The 23,685-nt window shown below is 44.8% G+C and overlaps 1 protein-coding gene across 1 annotated transcript in view; it reads right to left on the bottom strand.

Annotated features, from left to right (window-relative positions):
* The window catches only part of INTS9 (integrator complex subunit 9), a 393,694-nt gene that overhangs the window by 81,588 nt on the left and 288,421 nt on the right, over positions 1 to 23,685 (bottom strand). The window contains exons 11-13 of the mRNA XM_078649901.1: positions 21,375 to 21,435; positions 15,383 to 15,554; positions 4,787 to 4,911 (exon numbers count right to left, since the gene is read on the bottom strand). Of these exons, the coding sequence (XP_078506027.1) occupies positions 4,787 to 4,911; positions 15,383 to 15,554; positions 21,375 to 21,435 (358 nt within the window). The remainder of the gene's footprint in view (positions 1 to 4,786; positions 4,912 to 15,382; positions 15,555 to 21,374; positions 21,436 to 23,685) is intronic.

Genomic DNA, 23,685 nt, shown 5'->3' with positions numbered 1-23,685 from the left:
GGGACTTATCCCGAAGGCAATGTGTAAAGTATTTGTACTCAAAATGCACATTAATATAGTGATAACACCACAAATGGACACCACACAAGTTTAGAAAAAATAAAGTATCTTTATCTTTACTCAACAAGACCAAAATAACAAAAATCCAACATACGGGTAATACGAATTTGACTTTTCAAGCAACTGAGTCCATAGAAAACTATGGATGCGTGATTCTACACAAACTACCTGTAGATTCATCAAAATTCACAAGGCCAAACAGCCGCAGAGAGGGGACACCAAAAGGAGACAAGACACCACAGGTCACACAGGGGGGCACAGGAGGCAACCATCTTAAAACCGGACTACAGGAAGCTGCCAGGTTAACAGCAACAAGAAGGAGGGGTGCAACAAGACAAAGACACAACGATATAAAGAGTCTCAGTGACCCAGCACAATTCTGGTATACACCGGGAGGCACCCAAACAAAGCAGCCATGGCAGAAAGGTCACCCACCTGGTCCTTTTCCCTGCTTACTTCCCTAGACAGCTGAGGCCTAGCTACTTTTGTATGATGCCCGGTGGAGCTACCTCGCGAGCTATAGGGGAGATTGACTTTGGACTCCCTCTCCCCTCTGCGCTCCTACTCTTTCCAGCTTCTGTCCTCTGCCCTCACCTGCCCCTGCCCTTTGTCCCCACCCTGTTTTTCTGTGAACCTCTTCCCTCGACACTTGAGACCGAACTATTTTGTCTGATGCCCGATGGTTTAGCTATAGGGGAGATGGGCCGTGGATTCCCTCCTTGGTCGTCACCTACCCAGTCGGTCTTTAGACAGGCTTCCTTTCGTCTCTACGGTTGTCTCTTCCCTTATCCTCACTTTCTCACCTCCCCTACCCCCACTACATTTCTCTCTCCTTTCTCTTATGTATTGCTGATTGTATGATGTCATGTGTAATTGTTGATCTTTTTCTGTTATATTGTTGAACCACATTGTTGCACTTCCTTTCGTCTCTCCTGTCGTCTCCTCCCGCATCCTCCCTCTATTTATGTATCTCCTTCTCTCCTCTCTCAATGTATTGAGACTGAACTATTTTGTCTGATGCCCGATGGAGCTACCTGGTTTAACTATAGGGATGATGGGCCGTGGATTCCCTCCTTGGTCGTCACCTACCCAGTCGGTCTTTAGACAGACTTCTTTTCGTCTCTCCTTTTTGTCTCTTCCCTTATCCTCCCTTTCTCACCTCCCCTGCCCCCTCCACTACTTTCCTCTCTCCTTTCCTAATTGTATTGCCTATTTTTTGATGTATTGTGTAATTTGTTGAACTTTTTCTGTTAAATTGTTGATTCTCATGTAAAGCGCTCTGATACCTTCGGGTCTAGCCAGCGCTACATAAAACTCTTTAAATAAAAATAAAAATAAATAAATAAGTTCCCGAGTTTTTGGGAAGGCGATGCAACAGTTCTGCTGCACGCAGGAGAAGTAATATGCCTAATCCGGACTGTATGGGGAAGTGATGAGTCGACTCCAAGATGGGTGATGCGTTGGGAAAACTTGCTGTACAGTTTCGAAGCGCGGAAAACTGAGATGCATTGGGGATTGCTGCGGTGGTGTTGGTTTCTTCAGCCGCGATCCCACGACGCGCCATTTTTTGCAGGCACGTCAGGCGCTGTGTCGTCTCGGCAGTGGCACAGCCATGCGTTAGGAAAAACAGCCACATGAAGAGCGATGCATCGATTTCTTCAGTTCCTCAGGTTTCTTCCAGCTTCCAACAGCAGGAACAGCCTATAGAGGCCCACAACTGGAAATGGCACCCCCTGGCAGGTCAGAACTCTCAGCAGCAGAGTTCAGGGGAGCTAGGGGTGAAGTCTTTGTGTCCCTGAAACTTCAGAACAGGAGGCCAGCACACAAAGGCCCTTGGAGATCTTCTTCAAGAAGGTTCACAGGAAAGTTCCAGTCTTTGTCCTTTCCTTGGCAGAAACAGTAACTGCAGGCCAACCCCACACAGAAAAGGGGAAGCACTTCTCCTCACAGCTCTTCTCCTTGGCAAAGTTTCCTCTTGAGACTAGAAGTGATCTAAAGTTCTGGGGTTTAAGGTCTAGTACTAATACCCAATGTTGTCTTTGTTCTCTTTGTGCAAGGGACTCTGAGCCCAGTCCAAACCAGTTCGGTCCTCATGGGTGCAGTATGACCACAGGGGGTGGAGACAGCATTGCGCAAGGGGGACAGGCCCTACCCTGGTGCAAGGAAATCTCCTCCTACAACTCTAAATGCAGCCAAGCCCCATTCAGCTCAGCTCTGAGTCATCCAGGAAGGGCCAGGCACACCTCAACCCCCGTCCCCCCAGTGGCTGTACACAGTGAATGCACATCCCCAGCCCCAGTCACCTCCAAAACCAGACAGTCAATACACAAACAGACAGAATGGTTAACGAAAATGCCTACTTTCTGAAAGTACAATTTTCAAAACACAATTTAAAAACCATCTTTACTAAAAGATATGTTATTAAATTCTGAGTTCAGAGAGCCTAAACTTTATTTTTTCATCTTGTCCCAATGGGAAGTTATACTTGTAGGAGGTTACAAAGTATCTCCCATTTTATCCTATGGGGCAGATAGCCTTTAAATAGTGAAAAACGAAATTGGTAGGATTTCACTAACAGGACATGTCAGACACACCAGTTCATGTCCTACCTTTCATATACACTGCACCCTGCCCATAGGGGTACTTTGGGCCTACCATAGGGGTGCCTTACATGTAAGAAAAGGGAAGGTTAGTGCCTGGCAATTAGGTGTACTTGCCAGGTCGACATGGCAGTTTAAACCTGTGCACATACACTGTAATGGCAGGTCTGAAATACTTTTTCAGGGCTACTCATGTGGGTGGCACAATCAGTGGTGCAAGCCCACTAGTAGCATTTGATTTACTGGCCCTGGCACACTCAGTGCACTTTACTAGGGACTTACCAGTAAATCGTATATGCCAATTAAGGAGAACCAGTTTAATACCATTTTACACAGAGACCTGGCCATATGCAAATCAGTCTTGACCCTGTGCCTCATGGAAACAGTCCAGTCCGAACTGCCAAGCCAGGTCCTCCCTGGGCCAGAATCAAGCATCCTAGGACTGGTTTCGGGGTTTCACCCCTCTTCGGCCAGGATAGCTTGATTCCCGTGGCACAATGAGCCCAGGACCCACGTCTGGGCATACCTGGTGCAATTAGGGTGAGAAAGCCAAAGACACACAATCGATGGACGGAATGCAGAACAAATCAAAACATTCACCTCAGTCAAGAGATCTGGGTTAAATCCATCATTCTTTTGCTCACCATGCCACCCCAGTTTAGACCTGACCATATGCAAATCAGTCTTGACCCAGTGCCTCATGAGAACAGTCCAGCCCGAACTGCCAAGCCAGGTCCTCCCTGGACCGGAAACAAGCATCCTAGGACTGATTTCGGGGTTTCACCCCTCTTCAGCCAGGATAGCTTGATTCCCATGGCACAGTGAGCCCAGGACCCGCGTCAGGGCATACCTGGCGCACTTAGGGCGAGAAAGCTAAAGACACACAATTGATGGACGGAATGCAGAACAAATCAAAACATTCACCTCAGTCAAGAGATCTGGGTTAAATCCATCATTCTTTTGCTCACCATGCCACCCCAGTTTAGACGTGGCCATATGCAAATCAGTCTTGACCCAGTGCCTCATGGGAACAGTCCAGCCCGAACTGCCAAGCCAGGTTCTCCCTGGACCAGAAACAAGCATCCTGGGACCGGTTTCACCCCTCTTCAGCCAAGGTAGCTTGATTCCAGTGGCACAGTGAGCCCGAAACCGGTCCTAGGATGCTTGTTTCCAGTCCAGGGAGGACCTGGCCTAGCAGTTCGAGCTGGACTGTTCCCATTGGGCGCAGGGCCAAGACTAATTTGCATATGGCTGGGTCTAAACTGGAATGGCATGGTGAGCAAAACAACGATGGATTTAGGCCCAGATCTCTGTACTGGGGTGAATGTATGACATTGTTCTGCATTCTGTCCGTCAATTGTTCTTTTTGCGATTATAAAATAGCATAATTTTGTCAACGATTTTAAAATAAAGTCTCAAAGTGTTCCATCATATAGTATTAAAATTACTGTTCAAGGTTCCATCACACACCACACACCACACATGCATTCACCATCAAAGACAGACATTTTTCTTGAGTAAGACATAGGTTTCACTGATAATCCTTCACATTTGTTGCTAAACATATTTTTTGCTCTACAAATTGATAGCAACTGATCAGGCAAACTACTCACTTGAGTCTGCCTGGATTGTGTATTGGAAATTATAATGCCCAAATGACAATAGTGCTTTACCTTTACTAGCACTGATAACCCACATGTATCTCCTTCTTCCTCTAACAAACCTCAAAATCTTAGTTTTATTTATATTAATATTCAAATACTTTCAGAGTGAAAACATAAGAGTTGTTTATCAGTCTCTTTAGACCAAAGGACATCTCATCCAAAATGACCAAGTTGTCTGCGTACATCAGAACTGTGAACATTAATGAGCCCAACTTTGGAGAATATCAATTGGTGGATGTTAAGTAGGTCAACAATAGAAAGATGAAAGAGTGTTGAGGCAAGCACACAGCCCTCCTTCAGGCCATTTTCAGGTATTATTCTACTAATGCTGGCCGAAGCTCTGATTGTTTGCACTTTGACTCAAGTAATGGTGAAGAATGCTATTATTCAGGTCTGTACAATCAAGGCACAAATACTATCTGATGTGGGAGCTGCATGTCACGGGAAAGAGAGATCTTTTACCTGCACTTCCTTCAGAAGTTTGGACACTTGAATGAAGTTAAGTCTTGTGTCGATGGGACAGTAGACACATTTCATGGCCAGGGGTTGATATGGAGCAAGTGCATCCAAATAGGAGAAGTCAGGTTCTGCAATGGAAAAATACTAATAATGGGTCATTTATTTTAATATTGCTGACACCAAGTAGTAAACAAAAATCAAAACACAAGTGAAGACCCTTATATGTATACAGTTTGTCCTTTTGAACATTCACAAGATGGGCGTGAGGCAGAAAAAAACTGTATAATGTGAAAATGAAAAACCAAAAATGAAAAAAAGAGAGAGAGAAAATGAAGAAACACGAGAACATCAAATTGTAAAGGGTACTCAATAACAAGTAAATAACATTGTAAACAAGTATTCTTTGCTTTACTGTTCAAATAGAAAAGGTTCACTCATTGGGTTATGGTAAGGATTAAGGTTAAGGTCATGATTAAGTTAATACTTATTGTTTTTCATCATTTTGATATTCGTTTCATTTGTTTCTTCATTACTATCAATACAAATCTAAATTCTTTATTTCTCTTCATGAGTTAGTCAGCAAAATTCCTAATCAGTGCATTTTTCACTTTTACACAGATCCCCAAACACATCATGCAACCTCTGTTCTAGCACAGTTATTCTATAACAATAAAATTCTATGCTAAACAAAGAGGCTGAGTGTTATGCCTGCTCACTTTGAGAAAGTCTTAGGTAAAAGACACAAACATTCTAAGGAAGTTCGTCACCATTAAGAAAAATATATTGTAGCAACCATTTCTTTTGATAGGAATGACTACATTTCTGGAATGTAGTACCCTGCAGGATGCAGTCAGTCCGGAAGTAGATGCACTGACATCATAGTAAAGCATTAAAAGGTATCTGTCTTGAGACAATAAACTTGATGAGTTGGAGGAGAGGTCCATGCTCAGATAGATTAATAAAAAGGATGGGAAGAGGTCGCAGAAAGATAACACTAATCATTCAATAAAACACATTGCCAAGGATTCTCCTGATGTAGTGTATGTACTTGGGGCAGAAAGCCTGCAGCAATACATTTAAAGTCAGGGCTTGCTCACCAGAAAGCTTGTAACTTCCCAAACAGGCCATAACCATAGCAAACCTAGACATCACGTCAGGATTATCATTGGTAACAACAACAGGACAGGCTTGAAGGATTTGAAGTTCTTTGTCTGCCATCAAATGGTATTTTTCCATGCTAATAAGGTTAATACAACAGAAGCAAACGCCACAGAATCACTATAAAATTATTGTCCTCTGTGTATTTCTGCCAGTCTTTAAGGTCTTGAATGTTTCTAAGTAAAGAAAGTATAACAGGAGTCTAGGCGTGTTGCTGCTGAGATTCAGCTATATCCATCTGAAGGTAATGTTACTCCAATGAAGCAAACTGATGGAACATGCCTTGCTTAGGCATAATAGACACATACACCTGCTTCCCTGTAAAGTCTTTATTTCCAGGGTGTTGTGGAAATGCCAACCTGAATCCAAGCATCATCTCCAAACACTCTACACTCAGCACCATCCAAGACCTTCCACCATTACATGAGAAGGCGACTCAAGTATGACAGGAGTACCTGGCATCTGTTTAGGTAACCAAACCCGTGTTTCCTTTCTTGCAATCATGTGTGTGAACGTAATCTAATTGACCCCCTCATTGACTCAGACTGAATACTTTGAGTATCTTCCCTGAAAATGCATTTGTAGAAGATTATAAAATAGAGTTTCAAAAGTCATTAACATAACTCATCTATTAAAATTAACAGAATGTTGATGAAACTATAGGCAGAGAAGAAAATTCAGTTCGCTGTTACCTCCATATCATAAACCTTACCAGAGTTTCGATGCTGACAGAAGGACACAAACTGATGTCAAGAACAAGAATGGCTGGTGTGCTAAGATATTCACTCACTTACTCTGGGATTGGCTTTGTATTAGTCATACATGAGTTGGTTGTTGCATTGTCAGCCCTCAACTTACTTCATCAAAAGAAGAGGGAGGTAGAGGTCAGAAAAACAGAGGACTCAGCCTCCTATGGGTACTGTAGTAACCAAAGAGAGTCCGTCGGTTTGATTGGACTATCATTCCACTCTTGTGTTCAATAGAAAACAGAAGGTTTTCTTAAAAGAACCCTCACCCGCCAGGGTTTCCCCTTGGAGGCATGCCTCATGATAGGGTTCTTCCCATCCCGCTGCGGAACGAGTTATGCTATGACTGATGAATTGTGGGAGCACGTTGATCATATACTATGAAGTATAGAGAGATTAAAAGTGGGAGGGTCTTATCTAGTGAGACAAAAGGGGTAAAAATTACCTGGCTTAGTAGGGAAAATGATTTATTCTTACTTCTTGATGGTATGGTTAAAAATGGGGATAAGATTAAAAACATGCGGTTATGTGCATGTATTTCATAGATCTAAATGTTTCAAGCCCTACCCCAAGGCATTTGGTCAGGACCATGTGATGATTCCTTTTGCCACTCCTATCGTGAATCAACTATGATGTGAGTGTTCTTTAGTTTTGTCAATGAATAAAAACATATAAAATACACAATTGGTAATGTTTCTTTTTAGATATGTAGTAGGCCAAACCTTGGCCTTATGAGCTCATTACCAATTGGGTATTGTATATCTTTTTATTAATTGACAAAACTAAAGAACACTACTTGTAATTGTAGTTCAATTCACTTCTCTGAGCTACGTACCGATGAAACTGTATGACTGATCGCCGCATTAATTGAACCACAATTACAAGTAGTGCCATCCGCTTGTGACTTCCGATTACTCTTAGAGATATGTCCAAACGAGCTATCTCGCATGATCACTGCTCCAAACCAACCTTACACAAGTACTATGCCATCCCAACTAGGGCCTCATCAACTAGAGCTGGCTAATTAGCTGTCCTACAGCCTCATAGTAGGTGCTCACACACCTATCCTGATGATGATCTCAACTGTCTGAGATCGAAACACCGTCGACTTCATAACTAAATTAACTCCTGGTATTATTATATAAATTCATCAATAGGAGTTCATTGTGATGTTTTTAAGAGTTGCATGTTTTTACCTTCTCCCACTCACTAGATCACCTTCTTTCACTTATTTGTGAGCACTGGATCATGAAAACTACAAAATACTAAAAAAAAAAAAAAAAATAGTTTTATAAAAAAATGATTTGATATGCTGGAATGAATAAATTAATTGCACATGCTGGAATGAATAAATTAATTGCACTATACACAAAAAATATTGGAGGTTGTCCTACGTTATACTTGCCTTTTTAGGCCGAGCCTAGCGCAGCTCACTTGCGCTGCTCTAGGAAAACAACCTCTTGGAATCACTCTGGACTTTTCACATGCCTTTTTCTATTGGGCTTTGCGTGCGTCTTTCTAAAAAGACAGCACGCAATTGGGCAAAGTCAGGTGCATGTCCCACCTTTCCCAGGAAATGTATCTGCCCACGGCCTAGGGCTTGCAGTTACGAGCAGGGGCGCCATCTGTTCGGGGTCATGTCACCATCTGTTTTTAATTAGCGCGTTCGTCGCGCTGTCGTGCTCACTCGCGCCCGCTTCTATCTCGCGCCATTCTTCTTAACCAAACCTCCCTTCACATGCCACACGCACAGCCCTTCCAATGCTCTGGTTGCAATGAGAAACGAGTGCATTCGCTGTCATGCTTGGCCCATTGCTGCTGACTTGTAGAAGGAGGAAGGAAGCAAAATCGTGTTTTGACAGTGGCGGCAGAGGTAGCGAGGCCTCTGCTTACACACATGGCTCCTGATTTTCTCTACTGTGCTCGCTTTCTGATTTGGTACTGGCATTATATAATGAAATCTTAACTTTAAGGCACGCACCCTATTAATCTTATGTTTAACCTCACAACCGCAGGTTCGAACCCCAGCGCATCTGCTCAACCTTTCATCCTACTAGAGGCCGACGGACTAATTAACATTCATTTAGTTGGCAATAAACAACTGTTACTCTGCACCAAGATGCAGAATACTCCAGCCCTGCCTTCATTTGCACATTGGGATAACTCACTTTTCCCTACTTTCAATTCGGCTCCTGATTTTCTCTACTGTGCTCGCTTTCTGATTTGGTACTGGCATTATATAATGCAACCTTAACTTTAAAGCAAGCCCCTATTAATCTTATGTTTGACTCACAACCGCAGGTTTGAAACCCAGCACGTCTGTCTGCTCCGCCTTTCATCCTACTGGAGGCCGATGGACTGATTAACATCCATTTGGTTGGCAATAAACATCTGTTACTTGGCACCAAGATGCAGCATACTCCAGCCCCCCTTCACTTGCACATGGGATAACTGACTTTCGCCTCCTTTCAATTCGGCTCCTGATTTTCTATACTGTGCTCGCTTTTAGATTTGGTAGTGATTTGATACTGCCATTATATCATAGGAGCCAGCAGCGGCGGCGCACAGGCTGCCATCTGTTTTGGGTCAGGTTTCATTTCCAGACCATGCCGCTTTCATTAGAAGGCGTGTCCCCTCCACCCCACCTCCACAAGAGTGCGCTTTCATTTTCTCTAAAACACAAAGGAACAGAAACAAAATCAATTACGGTGACAGCTTACTTTTCAACAGAATCGTCACCACTGTACAATGAGCGGGACTTGGCCACCAAGCCTACCCTGTTAGGCAACAAGCAGCTGCTACAGTTGTTAAAGCTCCTTAAAGACCACTCAGGTCTTGGGGAGGAAGGGAACGATCCTCGTGGGGTTTCAGTAAATAGCTACATTGTGATGCTTAACATTTGTTGACCGGATGATCATGCTTCTTGTTAAACAAAACAGAAGCGGGTTAGCAGTCAGCATTTTACCCTAACTGTTGTGGAGAAAAAACAAACATCTACAGCAGGTAGGCACAGCTTAACTCTACAGAGTGTATCTTTTCGCTCCCCCACCTCAGAAATCTGCAAGCACTTCTCCTTTCATTCCTTTTTATTTTTTGCACTACGTAGCGCGGATGAAGGTTATCAAAGCACTTTACATAAGTACTAGTTCCAGTACAGAAATCTGCCCGGTGGGTGATAATGTGCTGCATGGCTAAACACTTATAAGGTCCCAAAGGTGAGACCTATTGGCTATGCCAATGCTGGTTTTTATTAGAATGCATACTCCAGAGTCATGAATGAAAATGTATGGAACCTATTATTAAGAAATTCCTCTTCCTTTCTTTGAGAAGGAACCTGTACGGGACCACTGGCCCAATTGAATCATTGTTCACACAATAAATGTATACACCCCACTTTCTCGAATTGTAGGGCCCCCTTGTTTTGAAAAAACATACCTGGAAACATAGGCACTGTGTTGTTTCCAAGGGAAGCTAGCGGTCTAGACCAGAAGTTGATATTGGGGATCACAGGCACCATGTCTTTCCCTGGGGCAGCTAGCGGTCTACTCCAAGAGCTCATATTGAGGATCACAGGCACTGTGTTCTTCCAGAAGAAAGCTAGCAGTCTAGACTAGGAGCTTTTATTGAGGATCACAGTCACTGTGCTCTTCACAAAGGAAGCTTGCAGTCTAGTCAAGAGCTCATATTGAGGATCACAGACACTGTGTTCTTCTCGAAGGAAGCTAGCAGTCTAGACTAGGAGCTTATATTGAGGATCACAGTCACTGTGCTCTTCACAAAGGATGCTAGCAGTCTAGACTAGGAGCTTTTATTGAGGATCACAGTCACTGTGCTCTTCACAAAGGATGCTAGCAGTCTAGACTAGGAGCTTATATTGAGGATCACAGTCACTGTGCTCTTCACAAAGGAAGCTAGCAGTCTAGACTAGGAGCTCATATTGAGGATCACAGACACTGTGTTCTTCTCGAAGGAAGCTAGCAGTCTAGACTAGGAGCTTTTATTGAGGATCACAGTCTCTGTGCTCTTCACAAAGGAAGCTTGCCGTCTAGTCAAGAGCTCATATTGAGGATCACAGGCAATGTGTTCTTCTCGAAGGAAGCTAGCAGTCTAGACTAGGAGCTTATATTGAGGCTCACAGTCACTGTGCTCTTCACAAAGGATGCTAGCAGGCTAGACTAGGAGCTTTTATTGAGGATCACAGTCTCTGTGCTCTTCACAAAGGAAGCTTGCCGTCTAGTCAAGAGCTCATATTGAGGATCACAGGCAATGTGTTCTTTTCGAAGGAAGCTAGCAGTCTAGACTAGGAGCTTTTATTGAGGATCACAGTCACTGTGCTCTTCACAAAGGATGCTAGCAGGCTAGACTAGGAGGTTTTATTGAGGATCACAGTCTCTGTGCTCTTCACAAAGGAAGCTTGCCGTCTAGTCAAGAGCTCATATTGAGGATCACAGGCAATGTGTCTTTCACAAAAGACCTTATGCTCTAGACCAGGAGCTCATATTGAGGATCGCAGGCACTGTGTTCATCCCGAGGGAAGCTAGCAGTCTAGACCAGAAGCTCATATTGAGGATCTCAGGTACTCTGTTTTTCCTGAGGGAAGATAGCAGTCCAGACCAGAAGCTCATATTGAGGATCTCAGGTACTGTGTTCTTCGTGAGGAAAGATAGCGGCTAGATCAGGCAATGTGTTTTTCACAAACAAAGCTACCAGTCTATCCAGCAGTTTATCCATATTGAGGATCTTCATCAGTGCAGCCCGTTTACAAAGAAGCAACTTATACCATCCCTGAAGTGCTAAAATTCACAGACACCAGGTAAATGTCCAGCGGCGGCCCCTCTATTAGGGTGGAAGAGCATCGCCCTCCTGCTGCCAGCGCCGCAAAGGTGAAAAATAAAATGGTAATAAAATCAATTTATTACCATTTTATTTTTCACTTTCTCCACCCTGAGCCGTGTTTGTAGGCGGGGCCAAAGCTGCTGGCTTGCAGCAGGGGAGTGGTGCTCACTTCACCAGTTTACACTGTGCATGTCACTTTGGCCGGTTGTCATGCGACGGCCAGTCTGACATGCGCAGTGTAAACCTCTCCACTAAGCTGTTTAAGACAGCTAAGTGGAGAACAGGCACAGGCCCCCAGTGCCTGTGGGAGAATCGAGGCAGCCTGATCCACCCAAACCTGGAGCTGCTCTCATGCTGCTTAACAGTATCAGCAGCATCTGGATTGGTGTGAAGAATTGTTGCAGAATACGGAAAGGTCATGGGTTTGATTGCCGCTAACTGCTGAGATAAAACGCTTTGTGCTGAACAGAACCCAGCTGGTACCTAAAGATGGCCATTCATCTCTATTGAACTGGTTTCATTATGCAGCCTTCGCCACTTTCATAGCACCAGAAGAGAGCTGCTGGTAGGATACTCTGCACGGAGCAGGTCTTCATTACTTTTACTAGTCTATCCTTCAGGATGAGGTTTCAAATGTGTTCTAGGAAATCGGGCTAGACTCTAGGTGAACTCTCACGATACAAAGTTGACTTTGTGGGTGCTGAGAGCTGAAGGGGTTTTTAGAACAATGCTGCTTGATTTATAGCAGGCATTCAGTCATCAGCCCATAAACACATATTCCCAGGCAACCTTCCAATTCCGTATTTGTGTAGCAGAGCACAACGAGAATCTAACTTCCACTCAGCTTCGCAAACAGACTGGGGTTGTCCTAATCTTTAAACACCTTACCTCTCTAAACTATTGCAAAGGCAGCCTGTTTATCAGCGCCCTGTGCCATCGAGCTGTCACTACCCTGAGCAATAAGCTATGTCGACATATAGTGCCGTGTTCAGTCAGAGGCGCTGTGTCTCCCAGTGTTAAAGCATTCCGCTACCTCCCTGTTCGAAGAGCTTTGTCCTGTTGACTGTGGTCTCCTGCGTCAGTGTCCATGACCGTGTTTGCCTTTCCCAGTGTTTCGCTCTTCTGGTGCATTTGTTCGCATGTCCAAGCGCCTTCATGTCCCAGTGCCTCCCTCTAGCCTCGCCGTCCCCTAGTCTTCCAATTCCTGTGCACATTTCCCTATACCCATGTGTCCCCGTGTGATTGACTGCTGATTGTAACCTGGATGTCTTTATTTTGGTGCCTGCCCATCGTGCAGACATGGTAAAAGGGTGCAGTGGCAGGTATCGCTTATCGGTGCCTGTGTGGGTGTCACTGTGGAGCTGGTGGTCATCAGAGGCCGATGTAGCAGAAGTGCCAGATGATACAGGGTGAAGTAAGTGAAGGTCTTGTGCAGTAGCCAATCGGTACAGGTGCCAATGGGTGTTCATATAATGCAGGTACCCACAGGTGCAGGTGTTAAATGATGTCTGGCCAGAAAGAACATGGGAAGTTTAGTATAGAAGCATGAGGGATTTAAAATTGATTCTGCATCCATGGGAAGATAAGAGAATAACACAAGGAGAGGAAGGGAATTAAAAAACTACTACTAGTCCCCGAAGGAATAACAATATAAACAAAGAAGGAACAATTCTGAAACCAAACGTACTACATTGAAGGGAAAAATATTATTTTTTTAAAAGAACCCCCACCCTCCAACCTAGTTGGTGACATGCTTCCTCATTGGGTCCCACCTGGGACGCCGAGTGCCTCCCCGGTGTGCTTCGACGCCTGTGTTACAGCGGAGCAGGGATTCTTTGTTTGGACAGTGCAAGAAAGTGAGAAGGTGATTGGACTTAAAATTGCCTCTAGGATCTCCCTCCTTACTAGGAAAACCTATATATTTATTAATGGGGTTGTATGGCAACGTTTAAAAGCAAGGAAAGGGTATGTTATGTGTGATTCAACTAATCACAAACATCCTTGAATTGATCTACGTATTTCAGCCTATGAGGCTTAATAGCTAGGCTTTCTTCAGGACCGGTGAGAAACAAGTGCACTCTCTATGGTGCATTTATTAGTGATTTGTAAGTTAAATAACTAAGTAATATGATTTGGCAGCCACCCCAGATACCCTACCACTGTGGCTTGGCAAAGCACTGCATTATGTTACATATCGGGCAAGCCATTATAGCAGGGTGAATTGGGTGTTGGTGACTGGTTTCTGATCTCTAGCACCTTTTCACACAATGCAAGGTTTACAGCTGCCAGAAGTAGACAACCATAAATTGTCCTTCACCCCATATGCCCTCCTATTCTTCACAACCCCCCTCCCCCTATACCTTCCAGCCTCACATCCTAGGATAGATGAACACTGGTAGTAAAGCATCAGAGATCATAACCCAATGATGAAATCCGTAAATGCAGAGAACTGAAAGGTCAGGCCGCCTCCTCTGTAGACACTTCACCCATCTTCATGCCTGGATTGATAAACCTCCATGTTTCTTAGGATTATTTCCAGTGATTAACAAGCTCTCAGGCTGAGACCTGGAAGAGGTGCGTAGGAGAAGGCCTTTAGTTAGCCTGGATTTAGTTTAAGATTTCTAAAGGATGCTCCCACTAGAGGCGCTTACTCTGTTTTTGTTCATCTGGAATGTACCACAACGAGACACTGCATGGCTTGAGAACTGGACAAGAAAGGGTGATAATTCTCAACCACTAAATAAATAACTGATAGAGGCAAACAGAAAGCTTCTGAAGTCCTACCTCCCGTGAGGCACACACCTGTAAGTAACAGAAATGTACCTGTTTTGGTCGAGCACAGGCAGAGCCCTCATTGGTTTCAGTGTAACTCAACTTTTAACTCCTGTTATCCTAGTGTACCCTAAGAAATGGCACATCCTTCTGCAATCTGAATAAATGACAATTGTGTGCCCCCTGGACCAGGTCTGACTGCATTTATCGCCATCGGGTAGAAAACCAGCAGTCACAATCCAGTGAGGATGGCAGCAGCTCTGGAAGGAGAAACCACTTTTCTGAACGGAAAAGGGCAGATTTAGCAGGCCTGATTGAGGGGAATACCGTATACAAGATGAAATGACAAGTCTTTTGTAATTGAAGAATGCATTGCCACTTCCCTTGTCCTGCCTCCCTTACCTTCACAGGTGATTCCTGCCTGAAGATGGCTTCCAACACAACAACCACTTTAATATTCCTTGTTTCAGGAACCGACCAGGCTGGATTTTCTTTTCAGACCAATCTACTATTAACCTTTGAGACATTTCAGTGCCAGTTGTCAGAGCAAGATATTTCTCATAAACAAAGCGACCAAAATGTGAAGGCTCTCCTTCGAACAAAATGGCAGATACATGCGTTCATATTGTCGCCTGAAGCATGAAAGTCTAAATTCAGCTTTTACAGTGCACAAATAAATGTAATATACACAAACCACACACGTTTTATTGTCTAGAGGTACTTGTTCAAAAGACACTCGCCATCCTGTAGCTTCATGGTGCATGTTGCCTTCCGAGGACGAGGTACACACCTCAACCACTTGCAAAACTGTGAACTGTTTCCATGATGAAAAACAATGCATACCTGTACCAACCAACAGAAAGACAATACTATCATTTAAAGCCCTGGCAGTGCTCATGCGGTGGATGTCACTCGTGCATTGATGCAGGCATTGTTCATGCCCATGTCCTAGTGTTGCCCAAACCCCACCTAGCCCTGTCAGCCATCAGCTCAACAGATTCTGCTCCTCTAAGCTCTCCTTTTACTGGACAGTCAGTCACCTCACTCTCTTGAAAAGAGCCCATCAGACACATTGTTGGCTACTTACCAGTAAATATCACAGTATTTAGATTGGACTTCCCCCACAGCTCCATGAAATGGACAACATCCCCGAAGCGCAGCGAGGGGTGGCCCGTGAACACGACGCAGGGCTGCTTGAAGTCGTTGCTGAAGTCTCCATGGATGCTGGGGTAGTGCTTCAGCTTGTTGGTCTGAATGAGCTGAAACCCAAAACAAAAGCTAAAGTTAAGGTCATGTAATTTCTTCTCCCGTCGCTTGTCACAGAAATGTCTTACACTAAGTGGCTATGCTCTGCAGTGTACACTCTGAATGCCTCACACATTGATCGGCAGGTAGTATGTGACTTAAAATGTTTTCCTCTTCTGGCAACTTGAGAAAATTGCGTCCTACAGTGAATGATCGGGGTGCTATCCATGAGTGATATTTAAATACAAAATAAGATGTTACTGAGGAAAAGGAAAAATCCGCAGATATCTGTATACTCCAAAGGTATGCCACTTTTGGGTGGACCTTCGGCTTGTATAAATGACTGTCTGCAATATTGTAGGGGTATCTAGATGTACATGATTGTTGTTATGCACAACAAATTGACATAGGCCTCAACTGCACATTTGAAATAAAATATGCACCTAACTTTAGGTTAATTAATTACATTCGTATAAACATCACTTGTGAAAACAAAAGCAGCTCTTACACTTGTGAACCAATTTCCAACATGCAATTCTGTCGCTGCGATAGTCAATGTGTGAGCTGTATCAACAGCAGCAACTGTGACTCATGTACAGCCCAACAGCTAAATGTGCTCAATTTCATGGACTGCTGTTCTTCTGCTGGTGTGGTGTCCGATTCCCTTAGCATAGTGTTCCATTTAAAGTGAATGCTGCTTCAGAAACGTTTCATTTGATAATTAGCAGAACATAAATCATCAATGCAATTGATGTAACCAAGTTTTCTCTAACCAAACCTCCACTTACACGCAGGGTTCCTCCTCCTCCTCCTTTTGGACTGTCTCTTAAACCCAAGATTGCTCCATCTCAAGCATCTCCTGCAGACAAGGTTCCTCCATCCCAACCGACACTGCCACTCCAAACCACTAAGGGATGGTATGCTCATGCCAAGGATACCACAACTCAACCTACTCTTGCAGCTACGGTCCATCCATGTCAAACCAGTCTTAGAGACGGCATGCTCATGCCAAGGATACCACAACTCAACCTACGCTTACAGCTAAGGTCCCTCATGTCAAACCACTCCAGGAGGCGGCATGCTCATGCCAAGGATACCAACACTCAACATACTCTTACAGCTACGGTCCCTCCATGTCAAACCACTCCTAGAGATGGCATGCTCATGCCAAGGATACCAACACTCAACATACTCTTACAGCTACGGTCCCTCCATGTCAAACCACTCCTAGAGACGGCATGCTCATGCCAAGGATACCACGACTCAACCTACTCTTACAGCTAAGGTCCCTCCATGTCAAACCACTCCTAGAGATGGCATGCTCATGCCAAGGATACCACTACTCAACCTACTCTTACAGCTAAGGTCCCTCCATGTCAAACCACTCCTAGAGACGGCATGCTCATGCCAAGGATACCACAACTCAACCTACTCTTACAGCTACGGTCCCTCCATGTCAAACCACTCCTAGAGACGGCATGCTCATGCCAAGGATACCACGACTCAACCTACTCTTACAGCTAAGGTCCCTCCATGTCAAACCACTCCTAGAGATGGCATGCTCATGCCAAGGATACCACTACTCAACCTACTCTTACAGCTAAGGTCCCTCCATGTCAAACCACTCCTAGAGACGGCATGCTCATGCCAAGGATACCACAACTCAACCTACTCTTAGAGCTACGGTCCCTCCATGTCAAACCACTCCTAGTGACGGCATGCTGGTGCCAAGGTTCATTCATCTCAACCTACTCTTACAGCTACGGTCCCTCCATGTCAAACCACTCCTAGAGACGGCATGCTCATGCCAAGGATACCACGACTCAACCTACTCTTACAGCTACGGTCCCTCCATGTCAAACCACTCCTAGAGACGGCATGCTCATGCCAAGGATACCACGACTCAACCTACTCTTACAGCTACGGTCCCTCCATGTCAAACCACTCCTAGAGACGGCATGCTCATGCCAAGGATACCACGACTCAACCTACTCTTACAGCTAAGGTCCCTCCATGTCAAACCACTCCTAGAGATGGCATGCTCATGCCAAGGATACCACTACTCAACCTACTCTTACAGCTAAGGTCCCTCCATGTCAAACCACTCCTAGAGACGGCATGCTCATGCCAAGGATACCACAACTCAACCTACTCTTACAGCTACGGTCCCTCCATGTCAAACCACTCCTAGTGACGGCATGCTGGTGCCAAGGTTCATTCATCTCAACCTACTCTTACAGCTACGGTCCCTCCATGAAAAACCACTCTTAGAGACGGCATGCACGTGCCAAGGATCATTCATCTCAACCTACGCTTACAGCTATGGTCCCTCCATGTCAAACCACTCCTAGAGACGGCATGCTCGTGCCAAGGATACCACGACTCAACCTACTCTTACAGCTACGGTTCTTCCATGTCAAACCACTCTTAGAGACGGCATGCTCATGCCAAGGACACCACGACTCAACCTACTCTTACAGCTACGGTCCCTCCATGTCAAACCACTCCTAGAGACGGCATGCACGTGCCAAGGATCATTCATCTCAACCTACTCTTACAGCTACGGTCCCTCCATGTCAAACCACTCTTAGAGACGGCATGCACGTGCCAAGGATCATTCATCTCAACCTACTCTTACAGCTACGGTCCCTCCATGTCAAACCACTCTTAGAGACGGCATGCTCATGCCAAGGATACCACGACTCAACCTACTCTTACAGCTACAGTCCCTCCATGTCAAACCACTCCTAGAGATGGCATGATCATGCCAAGGATACCACAACTCAACCTACTCTTACAGCTACGGTCCCTCCATGTCAAACCACTCTTAGAGACGGCATGCTCATGCCAAGGATACCACGACTCAACCTACTCTTACAGCTACAGTCCCTCCATGTCAAACCACTCCTAGAGATGGCATGCTGGTGCCAAGGATCATTCATCTCAACCTACTCTTACAGCTACGGTCCCTCCATGTCAAACCACTCTTAGAGACGGCATGCTCATGCCAAGGATACCACGACTCAACCTACTCTTACAGCTACGGTCCCTCCATGTCAAACCACTCCTAGAGACGGCATGCTCATGCCAAGGATACCACGACTCAACCTACTCTTACAGCTACGGTCCCTCCATGTCAAACCCCTCCTAGAGATGGCATGCTCATGCCAAGGATACCACGACTCAACCTACTCTTACAGCTACGGTCCCTCCATGTCAAACCACTCCTAGAGATGGCATGATCATGCCAAGGATACCACAACTCAACCTACGCTTACAGCTACGGTCCCTCCCTGTCAAACCACTCCTAGAGACGGCATGATGGTGCCAAGGATACCACAACTCAACCTACGCTTACAGCTACGGTCCCTCCCTGTCAAACCACTCCTAGAGACTGCATGATGGTGCCAGGGATCATTCATCTCAACCTACTCTTACAGCTACGGTCCCTCCCTGTCAAACCACTCCAGGAGGTGGCATGATCATGCCATGGATACCACGACTCAACCTACTCTTACAGCTAAGGTCCCTCATGTCAAACCACTCCAGGAGGCGGCATGCTCATGCCAAGGATACCACAACTCAACCTACGCTTACAGCTAAGGTCCCTCATGTCAAACCACTCCAGGAGGCGGCATGCTCATGCCAAGGATACCAACACTCAACCTACTCTTGCAGCTACGGTCCCTCCATGTCAAACCAGTCTTAGAGACGGCATGCTCATGCCAAGGATACCACGACTCAACCTACTCTTACAGCTACGGTCCCTCCATGTCAAACCCCTCCTAGAGATGGCATGCTCGTGCCAAGGATACCACGACTCAACCTACTCTTGCAGCTACGGTCCCTCCATGTCAAACCAGTCTTAGAGACGGCATGCTCATGCCAAGGATACCACGACTCAACCTACTCTTGCAGCTACGGTCCCTCCATGTCAAACCACTCTTAGAGACGGCATGCTCATGCCAAGGATACCACGACTCAACCTACTCTTACAGCTACGGTCCCTCCATGTGAAACCACTCCTAGAGACGGCATGCTCATGCCAAGGATACCACGACTCAACCTACTCTTACAGCTACGGTCCCTCCATGTCAAACCACTCCTAGAGACGGCATGCTGGTGCCAAGAATCATTCATCTCAACCTACTCTTACAGCTACGGTCCCTCCATGTCAAACCACTCTTAGAGATGGCATGCTCATGCCAAGGATACCACGACTCAACCTACTCTTACAGCTACGGTCCCTTCATGTCAAACCACTCCTAGAGATGGCATGATGGTGCCAGGGATCATTCATCTCAACCTACTCTTACAGCTACGGTCCCTCCATGTCAAACCACTCTTAGAGACGGCATGCTCATGCCAAGGATACCACGACTCAACCTACTCTTACAGCTACGGCCCCTCCATGTGAAACCACTCCTAGAGATGGCATGCTCATGCCAAGGATACCACGACTCAACCTACTCTTACAGCTACGGTCCCTTCATGTCAAACCACTCCTAGAGACGGCATGATGGTGCCAGGGATCATTCATCTCAACCTACTCTTACAGCTACGGTCCCTCCCTGTCAAACCACTCCTAGAGATGGCATGCTGGTGCCAGGGATCATTCATCTCAACCTACTCTTACAGCTACGGTCCCTCCCTGTCAAACCACTCCTAGAGATGGCATGCTGGTGCCAGGGATCATTCATCTCAACCTACTCTTACAGCTACGGTCCCTCCACCGCTACACCTGGTGCTAGAACTAGAACTTGTTGCTTCTGGTGGGAAAAGCATAGGACATATCTGTCTGATGCGAAAGGCTTTCGCTTGTTACGTGAAATTCCCCAACATATGCCATTGCACCACGTTGTTTAATTATGCCGCAGTTTCTGGCAAAATTATAATGAAGGAGCACTTGTACAACCAAGTCATGAGCGGCTGCTGTCTGCGCTATTTATTTAGTTAAAAAATGCACCTTATTGACAAAAACTGACATGAGGACACATTTTGCATTACAATAAAGCGCTAAATGCTACATATGAATTTTGTGCCATTACACATAATTCTGCATAATATCCCTGAAATTTGGAGTACTTATGTAAATGAAAATACTTGTATTTCGCAATAACAGAGAATGCAGCCACAGTTCTCAGAAGCATGGTACTTGATATTCACACCGCGTGCTCCGTTTTAAACTCTTGTACGTGGATTCATCTGCTTTACAACAGTCGCACTGGGAGGCGGAGGAGGATTCTTAAATTGTGCGCTAATTTACGAAGGGCGCTAAATGCTTGGGTCTTCACACGACATGGGAATAACTTTACCCAATTGTGGGGGGTTGTTTCACCCCGATTTGTAGTAAATGGTGACTGAAAGCTCCCACTCTTTGCTGCATCTCTTGCCAGATGTTCTGTGGGTCACTGCCAGCAGATGTATGCTAGAGGGGGGCGTCACCTCTGTGATGTGGTATTACCACCCACTAAAGGAGCCTCAGGCGTGGCAGTGTGCGGTAACCCCAGGGCAGCACATTGCTCACCTGTCACAAGACTGTGGGTGAAGATCTGAAGGGCCCTCAGTGCAATAGGAGATTGTGTGCCACTTTATGTTCCACAGATTTACACATTATGCAGAAGATAAAACTGCAGCAGTCAGTACTAACACAAGTGTGGCAATAAACAGTCTGGACTCACATTGCTTTCCGGTCTCTTCCTTACATGAGGATAAAATGAGGGCCGAGCACAGCAGCGGATTGCTTCTTATAGAGTCCTTACTTTATCTATATTAATGTAAACTGACGCGGCCCTTTGCGTTTTAAGAATGTGTGACGTTAAGGGTGTGCTTACCTCTGCATGAGGAAAGGGAGGCTCGGGCAGATAGACTTTATTCTGTTTATTGTGGCACAGCCTGTAAAAGAGAAAACACGCTGGGGATTAGAAGAAGGCTCAAAACATGGTGCCTGCTGCCCTCTGCTGCTGAAAAGACGTAACTGCACAGTCTCGGTGCAGGCCAAGACAGGGAAGACGAAAGGAAACCCAAAGCAGTGAGGGCGCAGAGGGGCCCTGACAATAATCTGCATATCAATGGTACACCCAGAATGTGGGGTGGATGGGGGACGGTGCTATCCTCCACTACCGAGGCAATGTGTCCCAGAGACAAGGTTCAAAACAGCATCTCAAAATGCAGTCAGTGGAGAAAGGGCCGACTCCAAAACTGAGATCTAGCTGGGTATTTAGAAAACCATGAATACAATACAGAAATTGTAAAGTGCAGCTGTAGCAATAATCTCATTTAAAGGCATAAGGTCATTGCCATAACTGCTCTCAATAAGAACAATGCAGAATAACAGACAACATCAGAAACAGACGAAGTCTCAAATGTGCAGCAAAATCAGTAAGGAATTGGACGGCATCCCTAGTAGCGATCAAAAAGATCTGTCTCACCACCAAAATCAAGGGTTTTAAGCAGCCATTTTCTCCATTAGAAAGCATGGAAACTGCAAGTTCACCATGGTATGAGCAAAGAATGACATTTCCAACAAATTCGTTTACAGCCATACGAATCCTCATAACCCCATCACCTTAGCACCAACCCACCACATGTATATTGATTCAGCACCTCTGACTTTATGTCATCTAAAGGTGTCAGAACAAACTAGTTACAAGACAGTGAATCATTGTGAATGAATGCAATGCTGCGTGCAAGCAGAAGGTCCTTGAAAATATGTTACAGTAGGCCCTCTAGCTGGTATTCTTCAAGAACGGTGCAATTCAGAAATAAACAAATCCACCTCTTGCTGACTGTAGTGACAGGCAGAAATACAAACAGAGAATAAACAAGATAATGTGACCTCCATTTTGGACAAGATGGCGTTGAGGCCTAACTGAAGCCTAGTTAGCTTAAGACAGAAATACACACTTTAACATGTAGTAATATATCGTTTCAACTGTAACCATTCCATGTTAGAATGCACATGTGTTTCAGGTGTAGATAAATTGCTCTGCACACTGATAATAATGAACATTTTGATTTAAATGCCCACACGTGCTAACAGTAGTCACTTCGGCACCAAGCAATTCTGAACAGGTCTACATCAGGATATTAAAATTTTGAAAGCTCCAATAAATAGAAAATAACATGGAAAACATAAATGGTTCTGATTCTCTATGGATTCGATGAAACTGTATTTTAATTTAAAGCAAATATGCTAGTATTCAACTGGCAAATTAAGTCTGCGTAACCCAAGATGGTACACATTCTTGCTTGCTGGTCTACAACTTTGGTCACTGCCTGAGGTATGAATTGCTGATAGAAAGATAAGACACCATCATTAACATCTATTTATAAAAAATACGCTTACATATTAATTACCTTATGTTCTTGGGTGCGAGTCACAGACGAGGGCACCATGCATACAGGGTCATCCCAAAATATTTTGGCACTATAGGTAAAGTAAAATTTTTTACACCCCCTGTACTTTTACCATGCAAAGCATATACACCCCCCGCTTTGTTAGTCTCCACAGAGCAGGGAAGTTGCTTAGAGGTGAATGACGGCTTAGTTAATGTAGGTCTGTACGGGCCACAAAATATTTCAGAGGGTTAAACGGCTGAAAATTGCTGTGCTTTAAATTTAAACAGAAAATTTGAATAGCATAGGCCCTTATTTATGTTTTTGAATAATTTCTCTTATCCTTAGTTCAGGCTAGTTTTTATTTCGCACAAGGCTGATGTAAGTATGCATAGCACAGGGGAAACAACGTTTACAACGTGGGTTTTACACCTCGTGCAAACACAACGCACTACCATTGCTACGCAAATCGTTACAACGACTTGCGCTAGATGGCGCTCTAGGATAAGGAATAGTATGATTTACTATTCCAACACTTTCCCTAGTATTGCACACACGGGACTTAGGAATAGTAAATCATACTATTCCTAAGTCCAGTGTGCCATCCAGAGCAATTTGTTGTAACGACTTGCGTTGTAATGGTAGTGCGTTGTGACAACGCAGTCGTTGTAACGAACGCGTTGTGTTTGCAACGCCTAGTAAAATCCACGACGTCAAGACATATTCATAGCACAGATATAATAAAATTAACAAAAATGCTGCGTAGAAATATTCACAGTGATTTTGTTTACATATTTCCAAAAAGTT

This window comes from Lissotriton helveticus, chromosome 6 (genome assembly GCF_964261635.1).
Source record: "Lissotriton helveticus chromosome 6, aLisHel1.1, whole genome shotgun sequence".
Classification (NCBI taxonomy): domain Eukaryota; kingdom Metazoa; phylum Chordata; class Amphibia; order Caudata; family Salamandridae; genus Lissotriton; species Lissotriton helveticus.
Note: the sequence above shows the minus strand (reverse complement) of the source record. Positions and strands in the feature narration are given on the sequence as shown.